Genomic DNA, 18,067 nt, shown 5'->3' on the forward strand with positions numbered 1-18,067 from the left:
TGAAATTTGACCTTCACCAAGTCACTGTGAAATATGGCAAGGGGTAAGTTATATGTGACTGAACCTTGACAAGCAATTGACATGTCAAATGCCGGTAGGAGCACTAGTTGCATAGGTAACCATTTCAATGTTAAACACACCGTCATTGTCAGATTTTTACAACGTCATGTTGACACAGGAACTGTAAATGATAGATCAAGGTCCGGAAGACCCCGTTTAACTACCGATCGTGATGACAGACTCCTTATTGGTTGCGCTAAAGCCAACCCATTTACTCCTGCCCCACAACCTAGACACCACTGGCGTCAAGGTGGTCATGTTAGTGTTCGAACATTGGTCCGTCGACTTCATAGAGGCTACCTAAGAGCACATCGTGTTGTCAAGAGACCTGCCCTAACAGCCAGGCACCGTATAATCAGGTTTCAAAGGGCTAATGACCATCGACGCTGGAACATGAGAAGCTGGCAAAATGTGCATTGGTCAAATGAGAGTCAGTTTCTGTTACGACCAATAGACGGCAGAATACGAGTTTGCCGTGGAAATAAAACTGCTAATGACCAAAACAACATTTGCCCAACGATTGCATACGTTGCTAGTGGTGTTACAGTATAAGGTTTCTTATCATACTGTTGTAAGGTGGGTATGCATATTCTACAGGGTAACATGAACGTACAGACATACAGGGATTTGGTGCTTAGAAACATTGTAGTCCCTCATTTTGATAATCCTCCACTTGCTTCAAGACCCTTGTGCATGTACGACAATGCTAGACCACACAGGGCAAGGATTGTAACCGAGTACAAAGAGTACAAAGAGCAAGAAGCCATTGACACTATCTTTTGGCCTTCCATGTCTCCAGACATGAACCCTATCGAACATGTCTGGGATGCCATTGGCAGAAATCTCAATCGCAGAGATCCACCTTTGCAAAATCTTAGCGATTTAAGAAGCGCAATTGTTGCTGAATGGAATAAATTTGCTCAACTAAAGTTCAGAAGTCTTGTACAGAGTATGAGACTCCGTGTTATGGAACTGTACCGGAAGAGAGGGTGTTACACATCCTATTGACTCAAATATTGACATTAAATTTGCCGAACATACCAAAGATTATTTGTAGAGACTTTTAATGATATTGGGTGATTAATTGTTGTAAAAAAATAAAATCACAGTGAAACTTAAATTCCGTTTCTGATTTGTGAAATTTTCACTATTTCTTTGAACGCAAATTTCAAATACATAGAAACTGCATACGTGAACAAACTTAAGTCTACGGTTTGTTTATGGTATATGTTAGCAAAATTGCTACATGAATATTTTCTCTTTTTCGAGGATTAACTGATTTAAATGAAAAAAAATTCGATGCAATAAAAATAGGTGGTGATTAACTTTTGGCGGACTGTATATGATAATCAAGTACACTCCCTCCTGTTAGGGGTTTAGTATCATACCATCATAAAATAAACGAGAAGAACAGAACCCGTATCATGCCAACAACTGGTTTTAGAATAAATATGTTTACTTCCAATGCAAAGACCCTATGAGTGAATCAACATTAATTAAAAAAAAATGTCATATTTAATGAGCTGACAACAGTATCGTAACTATATCCCTTCTGAATAAGTCTGTTTAAAAGTTTGATTAGCTTTTGAGGCGAATGGCGACATTTTTGTGCTTTGTAGTTTAGTTTAAACATATTTTATTTGCTTAAATATGCAAAAGGGATGAGACACAAGTTAATTAAATTTATATAGTCTTCTCCAATGAACAGTTTATAACAATAGAATATTTCCAAAGCATGCATGCAAACAATACATTATATATATATAATATACTTTTTCACTTTTTTTGGTCTTTTGGAAAATGTTGTTTGTGCTGTATTTAGACCCCTTTAACAAGAAATTTGTTTTGCATGCACACGTATAAAAATTGCGGTTTTTATCCAACGCAAACATAGGTTTGAACGTTGTTTTCAATTTAGACTTGTTTATATTTTTTCGTTTGGCCTTGTATTATATTTGCCTTCGAGTTTATATGATCCGTTCATCCTATTTTGACTCCTCAAAATTGAAGAGTCTATCCTAAATTGAGGTAAATTGTATGGCTTTCCAAATACCGTTTCGATTCCTAACATCACCGAAGAGACATTAATTGTCGAAATCCGGATACGGTGTACAAAAACCTTTGCACCTTTTGTTTGCGGTATATCATATTTTCCGCAAGTTTATTGTTTTCTGTTTAGTAGAAAATTTATAATTAAGATCCATTTATTACATCGGTGATCCGTTTATTTGACAATCGCCAATGGCAGTCAGCAGGGTTTAAGAACATTTGTTGTTCGACCTGTTAGTCAAATGCGTTTTGTTAAAATATACTTTTTCACTTTTTTTAGTCTTTTGGAAAATGTTGTTTGTGCTGTATTTAGACCCCTCTAACAAGAGATTTGTTTTGCATGCACACGTATAAAAATTGCGGTTTTTATCCAACGCAATCATAGGTTTGAACGTTGTTTTCAATTTAGACTTGTTTATATTTTTTCGTTTGGGCTTGCATTATATTTGCCTTCGGGTTTATATGATCCGTTCATTCTATTTTGACTCCTCAAAATTGAAGAGTCTATCCTAAATTGAGTTAAATTGTATGGCTTTCCAAATACCGTTTCGATTCCTAACATCACTGAAGAGTCATTAATTGTCGAAATCCGGATATGGTGTACAAAAACCTTTGCACCTTTTGTTTGCGGTATATCATCTTTTCCGCAAGTTTATTGTTTTCTGTTTAGTATTAAATTTATAATTAAGATCCATTTATTACATCGGTGATCCGTTTATTTGACAATCGCCAATGGCATATAATTAAGATCCATTTATTACATCGGTGATCCGTTTATTTGACAATCGCTAATGGCAGTCAGCAGGGTTTAAGAACATTTGTTGTTCGACCAGTTAGTCAAATGCGTTTTGTTAAAATATACTTTTTCACTTTTTTTGGTCTTTTGGAAAATGTTGTTTGTGCTGTATTTAGACCCCTTTAACAAGAAATTTGTTTTGCATGCACATGTATAAAAATTGCGGTTTTTATCCAACGCAAGCATAGGTTTGAAGGTTGTTGTATACATATATATATATTGGAACTGTGAAAAGATGATATGTGATGATGTGAATGGTTGTACACAATATGCATGTATTTGCACTTTAGTGTGCTATATTACACAATTAGAAATCTCTTAGACTTTTTAATAAATTCATATACGTTCTTTACAATTCTTTCATTTTCAACATTAGTTAAAGACGTATCAGAGGAGGTTAAGATGTTCAAATTTAGTGAGAGTTCTCTGGTAATCAGTTCAGATTATTAAATAATTTGGTTCTTATATTCGCATAATTAGGACAATAAAAAAAGAAGTGATACGAATCTTCACACTTAGCACCACAACTACAAGACGGATCTGAAATAACATTGACTCTGTTAAGATCATAATTCAAAAAAGAGGCTGAGCACCTAAGTTGTGTCAAAATAATGTTGAGTTTACGATTGCCAAATTCATACTGTTTGGGTACTTGGGCTTTTGAATTCAATTTAAGATTTTTTAGTTCGGTTATAAATTTACCTAGAGTCAATGTTGCGGGTCACCACATTAAGGTTATTCCACAGTCGTATAGTTGAAGGTATGAAGGATTCTTGGGTCAATGAAAGTCTACAAAAAGGGTATATTATATCATTCCCGTTACGTAAGGGATAAACAGCTGTACTTTGGATTGTTGGTGGAATTAAATTGCAAAGATAGGCTGGTGCATTATTATGTTGAATATTAAAGAATAATTGTAACTTCCTCCTTTCTCTTCGTTCAGCTAGAGTTTCCCAACCAATCTCATCATAAATAATTCTATTACTTGTAAAAATAGGAAGACCTGTTACAATTCTGGCTGCCTGAAGCTGCAGCTGCTCTAATGTTTTACAATAACCCACACCCATATTATCCCAAACTTCACAGGCATATGCGAGTAGTGGTCTTATAAAAGTCAAGTAAAGCTTTTCTAAGTTACTCCTACTTATCCTCCTGTACTTTAATTTTCTAAGTATATTCAAATGTTTAGATACATTTTTTATGATATTTTCCACATGGGTGTTCCATTTAACACCAGCTGAAATACTGCAAAGTTCAGAGGAAGATTGTTTAATAACAATTCGCTGTTGTCTGTTGTTCAGGTAACTTTTAAACCAAATCAACAAATTCCCGTCCACACCGTATGACTTCATTTTATGTAGCAATGATCCTTTATGCCAAACTTTATCGATTGCTTTAGAAAAGTCACAAAAAACAAAACAGCTAATTTCCTTATTTTCTAATGAATTTAATATACAGTTGTAAATTTCTAAAAGCTGGCGAACTGTCGAATATTTTGGCAGACAACCAGACTGGTATTCAAGGTGATTGAAGACATGTTTATAAACAACTCGCTCCATTATTTTCCCTACACAACTTATAAGCGATATTGGGCTATAGTTAGATGGTAACGAACTATCTCCTTTTTTAAAAAAAAAGCTATTACATGTGCAGTCTTCCAGCTGGTGGGAAATTTCCATTGTTGTGGGGATTTATTAAATATTATTTTTAAAGGAATTGCTATTTTTTCAGGACACCTTTTTCAGCATTTTATGGCTTTTGACATCTGGACTAGATGCCTTATTAGGATCTTAAATTTTAATTATATCGACTATTTCATCTTTTTCAAAATCTAAATCTTTTAAAAAAATATTTGTTCTTGGCTCAATTTCGGGGATGGGAAAACCTTCCTCCTCTACGGAAGAAATCAGACTAAAATATTTATTCAGCAGATTACATTTCTCGTCGTCTCCGTACACTATATCTTCCATGCTTTCATCGTGAATAATATTATCAAGTGGGGGTAAATCACCAGAACCTTTATTTGATTTTATAAGCATTTTCATTATTTTCCAATAAGTTTTGGGGTTAGCCACGTTATTTAAGATGATATTATCCAAACTTCTTTCAAATTTTTCTTTGTTTTTTGCAACTTTTTTCATATTATTTACTTTATTCCTCTGCTTTTTGTATTTATTGATATCACAATCTTTTTTAGTTTTTAAGGCTTTTTTACGAAATCGGTCTCTTCTACGATTTCTCTCCTTAAATCATTGTCAAACCATGGTCGGTCATTGTTTCGTATATAAATATGTCGAGTAACGGAGTTGGGATGCTCTGCCTCGCGATGTCGAGGAGTTTTTGAGTAAATGTATTGCACATCTTGTTAACATCCTCAACATCAGAAAAAAGTTCATCCCAACGGACAGAATCAAGGTCTAAAGAAATTTTATTTAAATCTGCTTTATCGTACAACCAAATTTCTTTTTTGTATGATTTGGGTGCACATCTCGGACATTCTAAAAATATTATAGAAGCATCGTGATAACTTATTTCAGACGGTAATTTGAGTACGTCGGCAATAGAATATTTAATTGTGTCGCTGATTATAATCGGGTCTAGTAATGTGCTAGTACTATGTCCAGTCACCCTTGTTGGTTTATATAGAATATTACCATAACAGATTGGGTGTGAAATACCTGAAAGTATAAGATGACTGCATGTTGATTTATATTTACGAATGATGTCCTTGTACCGATGTAAAATTTAGTAAAAGTTTGTGATATCGAAAACCCTGGTATAATAATTTTTCAGTAATACAGCGGTTTCTTTCGTTAAAATCAAGAACGTTGTTTCATAACAAATCGAATCGAACAAGTTGAGATAAATAACCACGATAAGATGAAAGCGGAAACGGAACGTCACCATTTAGAAATTTTGTCGTAAACTTTGGTATTAGATATAGTATAAGCTTCCCGTTAAAAATATAGATATCAAGTTCCAGGAAAGGGCAGTGTTCAGTTCAGCAGGATAAATCTCTTTAGTGTACATACTGAGTTCGTCATTATTGAGAGCCAATATATCATCAACATACAGTATCTAAAACGATTCACTGCCAGGTTTTTTATTGTACCAAGTACTTGTAGGTAGAATAGACAGTTAAGTAGAGGAACAGTTAATGGCTGGAAGACGATATAAATCTTTATTTGTAAGGTGTTTTGTGCAGTTTCGGAAGCCAGTACATAGTTGGAACTTGCACGTTATTCGGTGCTGCTTGTTAAAAGTAAGCTACACCTAAACAAGTGTAAAACTCCCTGCTTCTAAGCAATTTGATATGGAAATTAACAAAGATTACTAAGAACTTTCGTAATCGTTGGTTCACGAAAGATAACTCTAATTTGGAATATTATATAATTTTTTCTTAACAAAATTTAAGATTTTTTTTTAAATTCCTAGAGTTTTGAAATTGGAATTTCCAAGGTACTTATTAACCATTATCATAATACATGCTTCTGTTTATTATAATTTTACTGTTCATTGCAGACACATGCAGGATACATAAAATAAAGATCACTAATTTGTTTCAATGAACTTGCTTTGGTCTTGTATCGCTCACCCGAAATGCTAGTATCACGTTTATTCCTAAGCTTTACATTTAAACAATGGTAACAAAACACGTGTCTTTTCTATTTTAAGAATAGTTTATGGTGTTTTCGTCTTATTGAAGTCTAAACAAAAATACCTATTCGTTAAGACACTAGATATCAGCAACATGGACTCTGTGTAAACATTTTACGCGATCCTTCTGGGTGCTGAAAAAAATTAACGATGCATGCCATTCACATATATGAGATTCTGAAATATCATTATAAACTGAAGACAATTTTCTGTCTATGTTGATTAAAGGCGACTATGTTGATTAGAGGCGACTATGTTGATTAGAGGCGATTGCGTTATACGATAATGGGAGAGCAACCAAACGACACCTACACACAAACAAAATCTAGAGAGCAACATATAGTCTTCAACAATAGACATATGCCTTTACAATACGCCAAGCTTTATATCGTCCTTAGTCTAAAATGATTTGAATGATTCGAATAAAAACTAAATACATCAAATACCTGCCACCAACAACTAATGCTGGAAAAACAATTAAAAAAATCAATAAATTGCTTCGCCGAGCGCAGCTGGATACGACCGCAGAGGTCCAACCCTGAACAGTTGGGGCAAAAATGGACACAATATTCGCGCTTGATACAGGTCTGAATTTGGATTGTAATTCAATATTTGACACATAATAAGTTTCTGACACAGAATAACTGTAGTCAAAGAACTTATAATTGGTTATGTGATTTGAATTTATATTCAATTTTTTGCTTTTGTGTAATACACTATGCTGTTGCGAATTGACCTCCCCCCTTTTTTTCCAAAACAAAATTGAAGGATTTTCTCTTTGATTTCTGAAATCTTGAGGAGAAAGAATTGTCCCCCCCCCATTTTTTTTAAATCTCCCCCCCCCCCTTTTTTCCAAAAAAAATTCTTTCCCTCAGTCATGGTCATAATTTCAATTCAAATTTCCAATGGAGTTTGCAACCGTAATAACCCATTTAAATACATCATAAAAGTCTTAAAATAGAAAATGACATACATAATCATAGCTAAAATTAATTTACCTTAATCAGCATTTTTAAAATTATTAAAATAGTAACTTCTAAAAATGAATTGACAGCTAATCACCTCAAGACAATACAAAAATTCTTTATTCATAATTTAAAAGCAGTGTAAGGGAGGTAATTCAAAGTTGTGGTTGAATTACCTCCCTTACACTGTAATTTGTACTTAAGTAATTGTCCATTAACCAGGACACCCTGTTTTTCTCACTTTTTTACCCCCAATTCTTAAACGGTTTGAGCCATAAACCCCAAAAGCCAATCCTAACCATCCCTTTGTGGTATGGAAACTTGTGGTATAATTTCAGAGAGATCCATACACTGTTCCACAAGTTATTGTCATGAAACTAGAAAAATGCTTATTTGGGCCCCTTTTTGGCCCCTAACTCCTAAACTGTTGGGACCATAACCCCCAAAATCAATCCCAACCTTCCTTGTGTGTTTATAAACCTTATGTTTAAATTTCATAGATTTCTATTTACTTATACTAAAGTTATTGTCCGGAAACCAAATGTTTTCGGACGACGACGACGACGACGACGACGACAACGTGATACCAATATAAAAACCATTAAGACATTTGATTTGGGACAGGTAGATGAATATAAGGGAGATGCCAATTAACCCTGTCTTTTTTTATCTCGATCCGTGGACCAGGAAAAGACCTAAGGAACATTCAATAAAATCAGTGAAGGAAAACCACTTAACTTTTGAATACTGTATATATTCGATAACAATGGTTTGTTGACACCGAGTTACAATGTATGTCACGCTTGTGTGTAATTCAAGTTGTATAATGCAACTAAAGCTAAAATTTAAATGGCAACATTGTACTACTATCGGTATAGTTGGCAAAATGAAAGGATGGACATTCCGAATATACAAAAGACAAAAGTGTCAAAGTCAACAGACAATTAATTACTGAAAGGACAGACCAAATAATCTCAAACAATGTCAAACATTTTGTATATTTACGAACCTACAAAATGTTTGACCATTTTCACCTTTTGTATACATGTCACATTCTAGGATGCATTATTGCTCTCTCTATTTGTCTACCAGTTTTGCTCTTAATCCTAAACGCCAATTGGTTGATGAGTAGCAATTTCAAATGTTTGACCTGGTACACAGGGAAATTTCACTCGCATCAATTTCACGTGAATATAAATTCATGTGAATCTCACTCGAATTTCACGTAAATTTCACCTCAAACGAGCTTATATATGACACTCGCGTGAAATCAGTTCATGTTAGTTTCACGTGAATCTTATGTTAAAGTCATGTGAATTTCATGTGAAAATCACATGAATTTTTTTCACGTGAAATTCATGTGAATATTTAGAATAATGTTATTCAAATAACATCTAAATGTTCAAATTTAGTCAAAATGATGAAAAATGCCATTTTTTTTAAGTTCACGTGAAATTAATGTAAAAAATTTCACGCGAGATTCATGTGAAATTCACATGAAAATTTTCACGTGAGTTTCATGTATAAGCTCGTTTGAGGTGAATCTCACGTGAAAATTTTCACGTGAATTTCATGCAAGATTCATGTGAAATTCACGTGCGCAAATTTTGCCTGTGTAGAGGATATGAACCTCGACCTCTCGCACTCGAGACAAGCACACTACATTGAATCACAAAACCAACAAGGCGGTTTCAGTAAAATACTTATTGATTCTGAAACGACATCAGCATTACACACAGTATAATACACAAAATACTGGAATAAAATATGTTAATTAACGGTATTCATTTTTACTGAACCATATGCGCATTCAGATAAACTTATGATATACTATATCAACTGCTTAACTTGCAATGTTCTGATGTATTTTTGTAAACAATTTTCTGCTTTTTTTGTCTTTTTTTATTATTATTTTCATTTTATTACTTTTTCATTTTTTTTTCACTTTATTTTATTTTTGTGTGGAGGGAGGGGTTTACATACAATTTCTACGAGAAACATTCTATAGACAAATGCCAAAAACATCGAGACATGACAGTTTGAGGATTTCTGCACACTTCCGAAATATGAGTACCCATTTATATATCTGTTAAACAAATGTGTTTATTGAAACCTTATAGTTACAAAAACACAGTATAAAGTTGAAATTTTTAATGGAAAATCACTTAAAAGTCCCAATCAATAATTACTAAAATATATATTTACTCTCAAAATTATGTTTTAAAAAAAAAACTATAAAAAAATCCTCTGTTCATATTAAGATGTCAGTTTCCTGAAAAGAAACTGGGACTGTCTGTCCAACTGACGAACTTTCTTGTGCAAAGCGGCCCTGGCTGTAATTTTGCTCTCCATTCATATATTTGAGCTGTAATACATTCAGTTGTTCCTCGATATTGTGTTTCTCTTCTTTGAGCTGTAATAATTGTTCCTTGACATCACAGTTTTCTTTTTTCACTCTGTCTGACTCATTATTTATTTCTATCGACGAATTGCCTTCTTCGTTTCTTTCATCGCTTTTTTTAAATCGTATTATTTTAAATATTATGAAAGGAATGATTATAGCTAATGCAACAGAAATAATAAACAATGTAACAAATGATATACAGCAGGCTTCCCAACCTTCATCAGTAGTATCACTGTTTTGATCGATAGTATTGTTTGATACAGACGTATTATTGTTATAATCACAAGGAGTAGATTTGCTAATATTGCTAGCACTCTTACAGAATGTTGCCTGCTGTAATTTATGATAGTCTGGATCATTTGAGCTCATAACAGGTACTGTCTTTATTTTAAAATTTGAGATATTCTGTTCAAAAAAATAAAGTGTAATATGATTATTTGTTTGTTTCCGTCTACAGTCTTCCACTAAGTTACATTCTGTATCAAACATACAATGATATTCTTCATCAAGATTTGGACACACATCGTTTGCTTTAGTCTTCCATGTCTGTTTATCAGGACACACATCAACATATTTGACACCCCTGAAAAACATAAAAATATTTCTTAAAACAAATATATCAATAAAAGCATAATATTCATTTACTTATGCAACTTGTTTTACATTATAATGTACAAATGAACAAAACATATGTAGAATACAAGTCAATTTGACAGCAACCACTGATACAAAAAGCCAAAATGCACCTCAAGTCTGGCATTTGATCATATGGGTATCTTTCAGTTTGGAAGTTCCCGCAGTAAACAGAGCAATCGACCAGAAACAAAGGCGGATCAAGGGGGCCTGCCACCTCCCCCTTTTTCGTTGGAAAAAAATGGTTGATTATATAGGGAATCACTGATGCATGACTGTAGCTGGCCTCCTCTCATGGCAGTCAGTGCCCCCCCCCCCCCCCCCCCTTATAAAAATTCTGGATCTTCCACTGAGGACAGAAGGGAAAACATTCCTCATGTTCCTGTCGATCAAGTAAAGAATTATTAAGCATCCCATTGAGATAAATCAATATGTCCCTTTTCATGCTTTTGATCAATTGATATACAATAGATATAAGAACATGTGGTATGAGTGTCAATGAGACAACTCTCCATCCAAGTCACAATTTATAAAAGTAAACAATTATTATTGGTCAAAGTACGGTCTTAAACACGGAGCCTTGGCTCACACCGAACAGCAAGCTATAAAGGACCCCAAAAAGACTAGTGTAAAACCATTCAAACAGGAAAACCAACGGTCTAATCTATATAAAAATCGAGAAACGAGAAACACTTATGAACCATGCACATCAACAAACGACAACTACTGAACATCAGATTTCTCACTTAGAACAAGTGCAAACAATTGTAGTGGGTTTAAACGTTTTAATAGGTACAAACCTTCACCCTTATCTGAAACAAAAGTGTATCATCACAACAAAGAAAGACACACTATAAAATATCAATTGAAATGGCTTAACTCCATCAAAAGACATAATTACACAAGTGAACATACACCGTGAACGAATAAATTTGATCTACGATACAATGTAAATTAAAGTACAAAATCAATAAAATAAGGGATGAATAATTAATGTTACAGTATTATACCGCTGTGAAATGTTAAACAATTTCAGAATAAACAGCTGCGCCATGAGCGAATGATAAGCCCGTCACATTTTCAGAGGATAAAGTTCAATTACTTTTCAATTTCATATTAGAAATTTATGAAAATCAAAAGGCAGCTTACATCAAAAGATATAAACAATTCACCAAAGTTTCATGAGAATTGCTGAAAGCATTTGTGAGTTATTGTCCGAAAACTGGAAAATCCCCCCTTTTTTAATGAATAAAACCCCATAACTCGGAAATGTAAAATCTAAAATTTATAAAATTCTAAAGGGAGCTTACATTAATAGATACTAACAATCCACCAAAGTTGCATGAGAACTGCTGAAAGAATTTTTGGGTTATTGTCGGAAAACTGGAAAATCCCCCTTTTTTATGAATAAAACCCTGCAACTCGGAAACGAAAAATCGAAAATTTATAAAAATCAAAAGGGAGCTCATGTCAATAGATATAAACAATGCATCAAAATTTCTTGCAAGTTGGTGAAAGCATTCTTGATTAATTGTACGAAAACTGGAAAATCTCCCTTTTTTAATGAATAAAACCCCATAACTCGGAAACGTAAATTCTAAATTTTATAAAAAAACGAAAGGGAGCTCACGTCAAAAGATATGAACAATTCACCAAAGATTTATGCAAATTGGTTAAAGCGTTCTAGAGTTAATGTCCGACATGTTAACGACGGACAGACGGACGGACAACGGTATACCATAATACGTCCCGTAAACGGGAGTATAAAAAGCAGCAATAATCTTGAGCAAAAATCCGCCATTAACAATAATTTACACAGGTAAGTGAAAATAATTTTGTTGTTAAAAGTATACAGTTTAAATGGAGAAAGGAAATGTTTTTACAAAATAAACAATTTTGATGTTCATAGTACGAAGAAGTGAAAATTATAGTAATACCAAACACTTATCAAAGCTGGTATATATACCAAATATAACCCTGAATAAGTAAACATTAAATAACAAATAAAATGCTTCGCTAGGGCGCAGCTTGATACGACCGCAGAGGTCGAACCCTGAACAGTTGGGGCAAGTATGGACACAACATTCAAGCTTGATACAGCTCTGAATTTGGATTGTTATTAAATATTTGACACAGCATAGGTTTCTGACACAGAAAGAATGTGGTCTAAGAACTTGAATTTTTTTAATTTACCTATTATGGTCCAATGTCCAAAATCAAAATACATGGTTAGATTCAGCATATCAAAGAACCCCATATATTCAATTTTTGTTAAAATCAAACAAAGTTTAATTTTGGACCCCAACTTGGACAAACTTGAAAACTGGGCCCATAATCAAAAATCTAAACACATGTTTAGATTCAGCATATCAAAGAACCCCAAGAATTCAATTTTTGCTAAAATCAAACTAAGTTTAATTTTGGACCCTTTGGACCTTAATGTAGACCAATTTAAAAAACGGGACTTAAAATTAAAAATCTAAATACACGGTTAGATTTGGAATATCAAAGAACCCCAATAATTCAATTTTTGATGAAATCAAACAAAGTTTAATTTTGGACCCTTTTGACCTCAATATGAACCAATTTGATAGCGGGGCCCACAAATAAAAAATCTAAATTCATGGTTAGATTCAGCATATCAAAGAACCCCATATATTCAATTTTTGTTGAAATAAAACAAAGTTTAATTTTGGACCCCAACTTGGACCAACTTGAAAACTGGGCCCATAATCAAAAATCTAAACACATGTTTAGATTCAGCATATCAAAGAACCCCAAGAATTCAATTTTTGTTAAAATCAAACTAAGTTTAATTTTGGACCCTTTGGACCTCAATGAAGACCAATTTAAAAAACGGGACCCAAATTAAAAATCTAAAAACACGGTTAGATTTGGCATATCAAAGAACCCCAATAATTCAATTTTTGATGAAATCAAACAAAGTTTAATTTTGGACCCTTTTGACCTCAATATGAACCAATTTGATAGCGGGGCCTACAAATAAAAAATCTAAATACATGGTTAGATTCAGCATATCAAAGAACCTCATATATTCAATTTTTGTTGAAATCAAACAAAGTTTCATTTTGGACCCCAATTTGGACCAACTTGAAAACTGGGCCCATAATCAAAAATCTAAATACATGTTTAGATTCAGCATATCAAAGAACCCCATATATTCAATTTTTGTTGAAATCAAACAAAGTTTAAATCCTGGACCCTATCTTGGACCAACTTGAAAACTGGGCCCATAATCAAAAATCTAAACACATGTTTAGATTCAGCATATCAAAGAACCCCAAGAATTCAATTTTTGTTAAAATCAAACTAAGTTTAATTTTGGACCCTTTGGACCTTAATGTAGACCAATTTAAAAAACAGGACCCAAAATTAAAAATCTAAATACACCGTTAGATTTGGAATATCAAAGAACCCCAATAATTCAATTTTTGATGAAATCAAACAAAGTTTAATTTTGGACCCTTTTGACCTCAATATGAACCAATTTGATAACGGGGTCCACAAATAAAAAATCTAAATACATGGTTAGATTCAGCATATCAAAGAACCCCATATCTTCAATTTTTGTTGAAATCAAACAAAGTTTAATTTTGGACCCCAATTTGGACCAACTTGAAAACTGGGCCAAAAATCAAAAATCTAAATACATGTTTGGATTCAGCATATCAAAGAACCCCATATATTCAATTTTTGTTAAAATCAAACAAAGTTTAATTTTGGACCCTTTGGACCTTAATGTAGACCAATTTGAAAACTGGACCAAAAATTAAAAATCTAAATACACTGTTAGATTCGGCATGACAAATAAATAAATGTGATCAAAGATTTTACAAATCTAATACGCCATACTGTGCAATTAAAGATTACTTCTTGAAATTTTTCAATATTTGAAATTTGAAAAAAAAAAAATATTTGAAGAATAATTCTTTTTAATTTCTGAAATCTGAAATGAGAAAAAATTGGCCCCCCACAATTTCTTTTTACCCCCCCCCCCCCCCCCCCTTTTCCCCCAAAAAAAATTCTTTCCCTCAAGATATGGTCATAATCTCAATTCAAATTTCCAATGGAGTTGGCAACCATAATTACCCATTTAAATTTACCATAGTGCTAACTTAATCTATTTTATAATAGAATTAATAAAAATATAGTGTCAAATCTTTCATATGGATTTTTTTGTAAAAAAAAAAGATGCAACATTTGCAGATATTTTTACTGGTCTTCCTTTATAAATATGCATTTCTTTAAACATAATTTAAAAGCAGTGTAAGGGAAGTAACCAAAACGTTGTATTTGGATTACCTCCCTTACACTGTTTTAGATTATCTTTATTGTTCATTAACCATTACTTTATACATAATTTAAAAGCAGTGTAAGGGAGATAATTTCAATGATGTATTTGATTTATCTCCCTTACACTGCTTTAAATTATGTTTTGTACTAAAGTATTTGTCCATTAACCAGGACAACCTTGTTTTTCCCCCTTTTTTGCCCCTAGTTCCTAAACGGTTTGAGCCATAACCCCCCAAAGCAAATCCTAACCATCCCTTTGTGGTATGGAAACTTGTAGTATAATTTCAGAGAGATCCATACACCGTTCCACAGTTATTGTCTGGAAACTAGAAAATGCTCATTTTTGGCCCCTTTTTGGCCCCTAATTCCTTAACTGTTGGTACCATAACCCCCAAAATCAATCCCAACCTTCCTTTTGTGGTATTTAACCTTATGGTCAAATTTCAAAAAGATCCATTCACTTAAACTAAAGTTAGAGTGCGAAAACCAATGTGTATTCGGACGACGACGCCGGACGACGACGACGGACGACGACGACGACGACGACGACGCCAACGTCATACCAATATACGACCACAAAATTTTTTTGCGGTCGTATAAAAAGCATTACAAATAGTATCAACAGGTCAAATTAACAAGAAAGTACGATTTGAGTACTCGCAGTTACTGACAGCTATAGTTAAAAGCCAAAACAATTAATAATGAGACTACAATCAACTAAAACACATCCCAGGGATTTAGTATTTTAAAAACTGTACTAACCTGATATAGGTGCTAGGGAAATGAATCGCGTTTTATCATTTTCTGTACAGATTGACCGATTAATTTCAGTACAAACATATATTTCCGCTTATTTTCCTCACTTTTTTCACTTGATCTGGGCCCGTATGCATACTTAAAATTAGATTTGTTCCAAACGGAAGGATTTTTTTCATTTCCTACGATAAATTAGTATTACGATTGTATAACTTAACTTCAGTAGTTTTATGACTATCAGCCCGAACTCATACCAACACAATCAGTGAATGAGATGGTCGACAATTATAAGCTGTGTTTGTATAAATAATCGGCATTAAATGATAGTACATGTATATTATATGAATACACATTTTTCTTTTTTGGGTAGTTGGGTAGAAGCAAAGCATTAGAACACTTTTAATGTGTCAACCAATTTGAATTCCTAGTTTTACAAAAATGAAAGTAAAAATTAACATTTCTTAATTTACCTCCATTAAGAGACGATCATCTGATATTCTGGTATCCGCAAGGGCGGGGGATCGAAGGATTTTTCTGTTTCCACTTTTGCAGAATATTAGTTTTCATCATGTCTTGTGCAAAGTTATTTATTTTAAGTTCTTACCAGGACACGTTATTCAGTTTAAAAATCCTTCTTCCCCCAGAAAATTATAAAATGAGCCGCTTACATTTCGTTTAAATCCATAACATAAAAGAAAGTTTACAAGTTGCACTTAAAGTTTACAAGTGACACTAAATATCAGTGTAGCCGTCTAGCACAGTATTGATAAGATGAATCGGGGTGTCTCATTACAAATACACATAATACGTAACGTATGACACATTAAATCGATTAAAATGTAAACATGTATAAATACAAATAAATTGTTGTCGCTTCCTAAGATTTCTTTATAAAGTATATTCATGAGATAAATCAAAAATGTAGAATAAACGATTAGTATATATATTTAAAAATCTCCAAACTTAAAAAGTTACTTTGTACGTACAAATTGCGACACATTTCTAGAACTTAGTAAACAATGAAGTAACTTAATTTATGTATATATAGCCTTTAAATGCAACCCCAATATATATTTTCGATTTTGGCTATTGAAAGTGAGAAAAATCGGTTCACTTACCTGATGGCGATGATGATAAATGCCTGGCTGAATATTATTTTCAACAACATCGTCTTTTTCTGATTTAAAATTAAGCAGAAGTGGTAATTAGATAGTATCTTAGTTGCGTTCGCACATGTGACTTAAGTTACCAGAAAAACGACAATTATAAATCTTTATAGAAACGAACTTCCGAATGCCCAAATCTGATTTAGAAATTACAATTGTATATGAATTATTTCCCTTGTTTGGAAGTATAATGGTATAAATACTGGTTCACTGCAGGGAAGAGCAACGATAAGAAGTAAATAAAAAAACAATGTCCTACTTTAAGTCCAAAAGTCGAGTTTCATTACAAAAATGTTGATGGCAAACGACCATTAATAATTTGTATATTTATCATACACTGATGCACTTTTTTTAAGGTTTTTATATCTTCAAAAATTATCAGAGCTACATGTATACTTTGAGGTTTCATCAACATTATGTGTTATTTCTGAACGTTTACTTTCAAGATTATAAATGTTTTGAAGTTACCAAGGGGGGACGCAATTTTTAGGATAAATCGCGATTTATCTTTGAATTCAACACGGTGACATGTATTTTTTTATTTGCTATTTTGAGTAAGCATGACAAAAGGCAGTTAATGTAGAAAAATGAGAAAAATTACAATATAAGATTAACCTCTCGATTTCCACATTTTAAGGTAAAAAAAAATATCCTACTGTGAGCATATTATCCCTAGTTTTAAGCATAGCCTGAATAACTAACTAGACTAAGTTATTCTTGTGGGGATTTATTTTCTCCATATTTTCACTAATCACAGCATCAGATTGAATCCAATCTTATCAATTTATGACAAAGAATATCTACTCCAAAATTTTTAAAACTTTGCTTACCTTTTTTGAAAAGTGAAAAATACCCAAATTTTTAGCCTCAATTTTCTCGAAAATAAGCACGGTGACCTATGTTTTATTTTGGTGATTTCTTTTTATAACTCGCCCAGGCCTACAACATATTTCAAAATTATAATAATGACAATATAACGTGAAACTGTATCGGATGCCCTTAATTCAGCGTCATTCCCGCGAAGCAGTTTTACTTCATGACAAGGGAAATCACCTGCTTCAAAATATTATTTTTGAGGAAAGTGCTATAGACAATTGTTGTAACTAGATGGCAACTACGCTTGAAGTTTTTTTCAACTTATTGGAACCAACCTCTACTCAGTCTTTATTAATCTAAAAGCAGGATTACAATATGACGGTTGACAGAAACTTGTCACGAAACTTTTGGCAAGAAATAACAACCGGTTGATACAAACACATTGAAAAGA

General features: G+C 33.0%; 1 protein-coding gene and 1 long non-coding RNA gene across 3 annotated transcripts; both read right to left on the minus strand.

Moving 5' to 3' along the window:
• Positions 1–9,663: 9,663 nt before the first annotated feature.
• Positions 9,664–16,900, minus strand: LOC127725470 (uncharacterized). The gene is made up of 2 exons (XM_052232461.1): positions 16,753–16,900; positions 9,664–10,514 (listed from the first exon to the last, which is right to left on the minus strand). The coding sequence occupies exons 1-2, from the start codon at positions 16,800–16,802 to the stop codon at positions 9,779–9,781; spliced, it is 786 nt and encodes a 261-aa protein (XP_052088421.1). The 5' UTR covers positions 16,803–16,900; the 3' UTR covers positions 9,664–9,778.
• Positions 12,550–14,586, minus strand: LOC127725471 (uncharacterized). Of its 2 annotated transcripts, none has more exons than XR_007993013.1 (2): positions 14,320–14,586; positions 12,550–13,921 (listed from the first exon to the last, which is right to left on the minus strand). It is a non-coding gene; the product is annotated as an uncharacterized LOC127725471 (long non-coding RNA). The 2 variants fall into 2 exon arrangements; XR_007993012.1 differs by having other exon boundaries at positions 12,550–14,057.
• Positions 16,901–18,067: the final 1,167 nt, after the last annotated feature.

The sequence above is a fragment of the Mytilus californianus genome, unplaced genomic scaffold (assembly GCF_021869535.1).
Source record: "Mytilus californianus isolate M0D057914Y unplaced genomic scaffold, xbMytCali1.0.p SCAF_15, whole genome shotgun sequence".
NCBI classification, from domain to species: domain Eukaryota; kingdom Metazoa; phylum Mollusca; class Bivalvia; order Mytilida; family Mytilidae; genus Mytilus; species Mytilus californianus.